Raw genomic sequence first — 7,712 nt, forward strand, 5'->3', positions numbered from 1 at the left:
ATAATCTAATTTCTTACTAGTACGTTTGTTATAGAATTGGATAGAAGAAGCGACGGGTAGGAGCACGCTGAGCAGGTTTTGTGAAATGAGCGACATTTACCACTTGCCGCTAATTCTAAATACATGTAAAATTTCTCCCATTGCAATCAGACGAGCATTTGTGCTAGTTGTTGTTTAAAAAGAAATAAGTTGCCATGACTTCGCCGTTGTTCATCCGAGGCCCGCGCGCGAACATATCCGGCATTACCCACCACACCCACCAATGCCCGTGACGAGATCACCACCATGGTTCACCCAGCCGGACGTCGTGGTTCACCAGCGCGCAGCTCAACTCAGACCGAGACACTCACCCGCCATCTTTTGTCGCGTGCAACCGCGACATACTTCACACGTCGTCGGTTTCACAACTCCGCCACCGCACCTAGACGAACCCAATTGTATTAGAGGGAAACGATAGCCCACTGATGGCCATCTTTGGTTGCCATAGCAATATAGCTCGCGCTTTGTACGCTTTGGCACTTTGACAATTTGCTGGTCATGCACATGCACTGCATTTCTGCGCCTCGGACGGGCTGCAAATGCGCTTTCGGGTGAATGTCCACCCGTACACAAAATGTAGCAGACTACCTTTTTTTTTTTACTCTGATGAAAAGTTGTGTGCTTGTCGAAAAATAATCTTGGATAGATCAATGGACGTCGACATTGCATTGAGCCACTGACATTGTCCCCAAGTGGCAAATTCGTGCACTACTCCATGCCATGTGAAATTGTCATCAAGTTTCGTTATACAGATGACGAACAGTATACTACATAGTCGCTGAAAATGAAGCATTGCACACATACACTACTAGTACCAACAATTGAATGGCATATATATTTCCTGTCTGATGACTTGTCTCACATGCATGCAGATGCAGGGCCTCTTTGGAAACATAAATTTTGTCGAAGTTTAGCCAGAATTGGTTTAGGAAAATGAAACAACAATTCCCATGTTCCAACAAAGGCGCGCGCATGGATTTTTGAATACGAAATTAATTAACATCCGTTGATCGTTGTTGCTGCGCCCATATCGTCGATCGTGTCACCAACGATCGAATGAAAGGTCGATCAGACTTGCATGCCGTCGTCACTGTCGGCATCGGTCGTCTCCATTTTGTCACTGACCTCGCCACCCTTTCCTCTCTCGATGTACACCATGTCGATGTTGTACAGTACCGGGATCATGACCATGGAGCAGAGGCACGCCAGCACCGGCCCGAAAATCCACAGCAGAAACGGAACGCCGCCGAAGAAGAGCCTGTTCCCGACGAAGTTGAGCAGGAACCCCCTGTCCAGGACCTCGAGGACGTACTCCTTGTTGACCGGCAGGTGGCGGCCGCCGTTGGGGAGGGCGAAGAGGTGGGAGAGGGCGTTGACGAGGAAGGTGGCCTGGTTGAAGGTGCAGATGGCGAGGGTGTGGCAGAGGAAGGACAGGAGGAAGGCGGTGAGGAGGGCCACGTACTTGAGCGCCATCATGTACTCGCCGTGCGCGCCGAAGACGGCGTCGCTGATCGGCTTCTTGACGGCGTAGGTGCTGCTGAGCACGGCGGCCACGCCGGTGCAGAAGAGGACGGACGTGGTGGCCACCAGCGTGGAGCCCATGATCACGTTCCGCAGCGACTGCACCACCAGCACCGCCTTCTTCTCGTTGTCCTTCATCATGGAGAGCACCCAGAGGCGGCGTGCGGCGGCGTTGATGCCGATGGTGGAGCGCAGCGGGCAGCTGCGGACCGCGCGCCACAGCCACATGTGGTACACGATCGGGAAGAGGAGGCCCACGGGGATCAGCACCAGGTCCAAGTAGCTCTCCCTCCACGCCATGATCGCTCCTAGCTCCTCGATCTCACTACAAATCTCTCTTTCTCCCTCGCTCCACCTTGCAGTGTGTGTGTGTGTGTGTGTGTGTGTGTGTGTGTGTGTGTGCAGTTTTCTTTGTGTGACTGTGAGTGCACTCGAGGCGTTGCGATTGTTTGGTTGATGGTGGAGAGCAAGCATGCATGCTGATATATATAGGGAGACCAGCCGGAGACGATGATGGTAGCTAGCTGGACAAAAACAACGACGACCACCGAGCTAGGGCGAGTAAATAGCATCATAAAACTACTACTTTACGGATTAGGGTTGCAAAAAACTACCAAATTTATTTTTTTGCTGATAACTACCAAGTCAGGGGTTTGCTGTTTCAAAAAACCCCAAATCCTCTTTGTTAAAAAATTAAATATGTTTATGACAGGTCGGGCCCGCCAGTAAAAGCACCGTTTGGTTGACCGTTTGTTTGACTGTTAACTGACTTGTGGGGGCCACATGTCAGCGCCTCATCCATAGATTTTTTACGGATTAGTCCTTACAAACATTTTTAAAAAGCAATCGGGTCCCTGGAATCAGCCTCCAAATGGCTCTGCCCGTGTCCGTCGCCGCGCGCCATGGGGCTCCGCCCGCGGCCGTCGCGCGCGCCATGGGGGGCTTGTGTGCAAGCCACCGCCCCGAGCAGTGGCTGGAGAGACGGAGGCTGGGGGATGGCCGGCGGCATAGCTCACCGGGCCTGGCAGCGGAGAGCTCAAGCGGTGGCGGCCATGGCCACGAGCAGCAGTTGCGCGAGCTCGACGCGGAGACGGCCGGCGGCAGAGCTCGCCAGGCCTGGCAGTGGAGGGCGCACGCGGTGGCGGCCATGGCCGCGAGCAGCAGCTGCGCGAGCTCGGGCGCGGAGACGGCCGGCGGGAGAGCTCACCGGGCCTCGCAGCGGAGGGCCGCACGCAGCAGCGTCCATGGCCGCGAGCAGCAGCTGCGCGAGCTCGGGTGCGGAGGCGGGACGCACGAGGTGGAGGCGAGGAGAGGCAGAGGCGTGCGGTGGTGTGGCAGTAGGTGGCGAGGGCGGGCGCCGGCGATGGAGGCTCGCAGGATGTCTCCGGGCGCAGAGGTGGACGCCGACCGCGAGGAGAGGAGCAGCTCCTTGATTACTTTTTCAGAGAAATAGCAGGACCCGATTGCTTTTTCAGAAATGTTTATAGGGGCTATTTTGTAAAAAGTGAGGACATATGAGATAGAGACACTGACATGTGGGCCCCACTTGTAACTTAACGGTCAACCTGACGGTCAAACAGACGGTTCGTTTAGGTGCGGGCCCGACCTGTCATAAACACGTTTAAATTTTAAGCAACGGTCATTTGGGGTTTTTGAAACAGTCGACCGCCCAATTGGTAGTTATCTGAGAAAAATTAAAAACCGGTAGTTTTTTGAAACCCTAGCCTGTAAAGTAGTAGTTTTATGCTATTTACTCAGCTAGGGCACATAGGTGTGAATCACATTGCAAGCATGGTGATATGTGGTGCAAACTCTATTCAAAGGCCACCATGAATTAGTGACCTAAAAAGTAGTCAAAAAACCAGACATGACCAACCTCACCAAACTCTATTCAAAGGCCACCATGAATTAGTGACCTAAAAAGTAGTCAAAAAACCAGACATGACCAACCTCACCCTGCATGACGACGAAGCAGCACAGAAATGTCACTTTCCGTTCGTGTTTTTGTTTGTTTGTCTGTCTGTTTGTTTATTTTTACTTTTTTAGTGGGAAAAGTAGATCAGGAGTAGCATATTCGGAGGGATGCCAATTGGTGCCCCTGTGGTAATATTAAACGATATGTCCAGTAATGGTATCCAGCTGCTAAGAGCATCTTCAATAGCTTGTCTATATGGATGTCTATACTCGTTTTTCACGACGTGAGCCCAAAACAGGCGTCCAACAACTTGTCTATATGGTTGTCTAAATATACACATCCTCTAAATCGACCTCGACAATGTCCACGCCTGGACAATGTGAAGGCGTTGTCTAAACTCAGTTGTAGTCATGATTTCTTCCTCTCCCCAGCAACGACCCATCTGTCATGGTCCCTGTATATAGACGTTCTGATGCAAAACTAGATGTGTATATAAGGGAATTTTTTTAGATCATTGTCTATATAAATATATAGACATCTAAATATACACATGCTATTGGAGATGCTCTAATAAGTTACACGCAAAGAATCACACACGTACTGTTTGGATTTCTGAAAACCAATAGACGAGAAGATGGATTGAAAGATTCCAGTTTCACAGTAGTATAAATCAACTGAGGAAACCGTGTCTGTATGCACATACATATGTGATCACTCGTTGATCCTTCAGATGGAACTAGCTGGCATATACTTAACCGGTGGACCTCATTTGACATTATTTTTGAACATGGGTTTTATTGCTCAGATATGGTGTTACAGTCTGCTAATACATCCTCAGTAATACGGTCTGAAACCTGGTGCAGCAAACATGCGGTGCTAGCTTCAGATCTTTCTATATTAGCTAGACTATGAGCAACTCTATTTTGAATGCACTCGATTTCCAACAGGGTAAATGCACACTCTAACAAAACACTATAAACGAGTCTATACCAAGTTCTTCAGTTTATACAAGTCCTTCTAAGGCCCGTCAGTTTCAATCTCCTCCCGCCGACCGGTTTGGTTGGCTTACCAAGGAGTTTGGGAGTTTCCTTCCATGTCGATCTTCGTGAATGATGATTATTTTTTGTTGTCGCAATCTCTCAGTCTTGTTGGAATATGCCCACGCATGCTACTGCTCCCGGCTAACTTCCCACGACCGGATAGCTCGGCGTCTAACTACACGCGCACTCCGTGCGCCTTAGGGCATGTACAATGGTTGATAAGATAGTCTTATCTTAAGTCTTGCATGTAATTTAGAAATAACAAAAAATTGTGTGTACAATGAGTCATCTCTAAGTCTTATCTTCAATAACTAGCTATTCCTAGAAACATGGTGAGACAAATTGTGCTAAGAGATCATCTCTTGTCTTCTCTTAAATAAGAGAAGACAAGCCTTTTCTTATGATTTCTCTCTCCTCCACCTCATCGTTTATCCTACGTGTCATTGCTAAGATAGAACCATTGTACATGCCCTTACACGCACTTGCACGTCCTGCATGCAAGGGATAACCCAGCCATGCCGTTGTACTCTCACCGGACTCTGCGTAGTCTCTCTCTTGTAAACCTGTACTTATAGCCCTTGAGGCAGATCAATACATCACGGTGAGATTTACAGTACTCAACTTGGTATCAGACTTCTTCCTCGATCCTTCTGCTTCCGCTATGGATCGCCTCCTCCGACGCTCTCGCTCGGCCGACCTCGACTCCCCGACCTCCCCTCGCCGTCCGCTCGCCGCCACCCCCGTCGCCCGCGTCGCGCCGGCCGCTGCCCGCGGCAAGGAGCCCCTCAACGCTCCCGCACCGGCTGGCCCTTCCTCCTCTCAGGCCAGCCCCGTGCGCCCTGCCGCGCCTGCTGCGCCAACCACGACGCCGGCCGCGACCATTCTGCGCACTGCGGGCAGCACGCCAGTCCCTCCTCTTCGTCTAGGAGGTGGTGGCGGCCCCATGATCCCTCGTCTCGGCGGCGACGCCGGGCCCTCCTCCTCGACCGGGCTGCCTCCCTCGATCGCGCACTACTTCTCGTTGAAGCTCGAGCTCGAATCTGGTTCGTATTCCAAGTGGCGTCAGCTCTTTTATTTCATTTGTTGCAAGTATGACGTCCAGCACCACCTCGACGACGCCGCCGAGCCCCTCCATGAGAGCGCTGTTTGGCGCAATGATGATCTCACGATCGTCTTGTGGATGTACGGCGTGATCTCGGAGGAACTCCAAGAGGTGGTCGTGTCGCCCACGAGCACGGCCTACGACGTCTAGACGCAGCTGCACCTGCTGTTCCGCGACAACCAGCCCGGCCGGGCGATCATCCTCGGTGCAAAATTCCGCAACACCGTGCAGGGCGATCTCTCCATCGCCGAATACTCGCGCCGGCTCAAGGGGCTCGCCGATGCCCTCGGCGACGTCGGCGAACGCGTCTCCGACCAGAGCCTCACCCTGCAGCTCATCCGGGGGCTCAACCGGCGCTTCCAGGTCATGGCGACTCTGCTTCCCATGCAGGAGCCCTTCCCGACATTCGTCCAAGCACGCTCGCGCCTCCTCCTGGAGGAGATCTCCGCCAACGAACGCTCCCGCATCGACGGCCGCCTCGAGTCTTCTCCGACCGCTCTCTCCATCGGGCACCTCGGCGACCGCGGGTCCGCGCCAGACCGCGGCAACGGCAGCAACGACAAGGGCAAGAGCCCCGTCGCCTCGCCCACCAGCGACAAGGGCGGGCGTGGGCGTGGCGCGGCCGCGGCCGTGGGGCGGCGCGTCTGGCAACGGCTCGTCAGGGCGCGGCGCTGCTCCACCCCCTGCTGCACCGACGGCCGGCTACTTCGCCCCCTACGGGGCCCTGATTCCCGCGCCCTCCGGTGCGCGCGCAGGCTGGGCCGCCCCCAACGCGGCTGGTGTTCTTGGGCCCAGGCCTCCGCCGCCGCAGCAGGCCTTCCACGTCGCCCCGCCTCAACCCGGCAGCGCCCCCACCTGGGAGCAGTACAACCACCTCTACGCCGCCCTGCAGAACCTCTCCATGCAGCAGCAGCAGGCGGGCGGCGGCCAGGAGTGGTTCCTCGACACCGGGGCGACTTCGCACGTGGCTGGTAAGACCGACCTACTCACTAAGTTATGTTCTCCATCATGGCATCACTCTCGCGGTATCGTAGTTGGCGACGGTTCTCGTCTCCCGGTCACCGTTGTCGGCTCTACCTCCCTCTCTTCGTTCTCCCTTAATGATGTCCTCATATCTCCTACCATCATCAAAAACTTGATCTCCGTTCGTCGTTTTACTATAGATAATTCTTGCAGTATTGAATTTGACCCCTTTGGTTTCACCGTAAAGGACCTAGCAACTCGACGGATCATCATGAGGTCCAATAGCCACGGCGAGCTTTACCCCTTCTTCACCAACTCCACGGTCCAAGCAGCGCTCTCCGTCGCCGGCGATGTGTGGCATGAACGCCTTGGCCACCCCAGCAATAAAACCACTTCCATTTTAGCTCGTGATTTCCTTCCTGCATGTACTAATAATGGCACGCCAAAAACTCATGTATGCCCGTCGTGCCAAATAGGCAAGCAACCACGGTTGCCCTTTTCTAGTTCAAACTCTTTTACTACTGCCCCATTTGAATTAATCCATTGCGACATTTGGACATCACCTGTGTGTAGCTTTACTGGTTTTCAATATTACTTAGTGATTCTTGATGACTTCTCTCACTTTTCTTGGACGTTCCCCTTGCGCCACAAATCCGACACCGCGGACACTATACATCGTTTTCATGCGTATGTTCGTACCTAGTTTCATGTATCCATCAAGTGCATGCAATGCGACAACGGGGGCGAATTTCTCACTACCTCCCTCCGTGACCTCTTCTCCCGCTACGGTGCTTCCTTCCGCCTCTCCTGCCCATACACGTCCGCTCAAAACGGCAAGGCCGAACACCACCTACGCACCACGAACGACGTCTTGCGCGTCCTCCTTCTTCACGCAAACCTGCCTCCCCAATTATGGGTTGAGGCTTTACACACTGCCACCTACATCATCAACCGGCGTCCCTCTACCACCATTGCGTCTCACACACCATACTTTCGTCTCTTAGGTCACCACCCAACCTATGATCACATGCGCGTGTTTGGCTGCCTTTGTTTCCCCAATTCTATCGCCACAAGCCCGCACAAACTTGCTCCATGATCCTCACGTTGTGTCTTCTTAGGATACCCTCTGGAA

At 53.2% G+C, this 7,712-nt stretch overlaps 1 protein-coding gene across 1 annotated transcript; it reads right to left on the reverse strand.

Moving 5' to 3' along the window:
* Positions 1-848: 848 nt before the first annotated feature.
* Positions 849-1,998, reverse strand: LOC123159939 (uncharacterized). The gene has a single exon (XM_044577745.1). The coding sequence runs from the start codon at positions 1,858-1,860 to the stop codon at positions 1,108-1,110; it is 753 nt and encodes a 250-aa protein (XP_044433680.1). The 5' UTR covers positions 1,861-1,998; the 3' UTR covers positions 849-1,107.
* Between the last annotated feature and the right edge of the window lie 5,714 nt (positions 1,999-7,712).

Source organism: Triticum aestivum, chromosome 7B (assembly GCF_018294505.1).
Source record: "Triticum aestivum cultivar Chinese Spring chromosome 7B, IWGSC CS RefSeq v2.1, whole genome shotgun sequence".
In the NCBI taxonomy this organism is placed as follows: domain Eukaryota; kingdom Viridiplantae; phylum Streptophyta; class Magnoliopsida; order Poales; family Poaceae; genus Triticum; species Triticum aestivum.

Coding starts and splice junctions, on each gene's coding strand:
- LOC123159939 (XM_044577745.1), bottom strand. CDS start 1,860: ATGGCGTGGAGGGAGAGCTACTTGGACCTGGTGCTGATCCCCGTGGGC.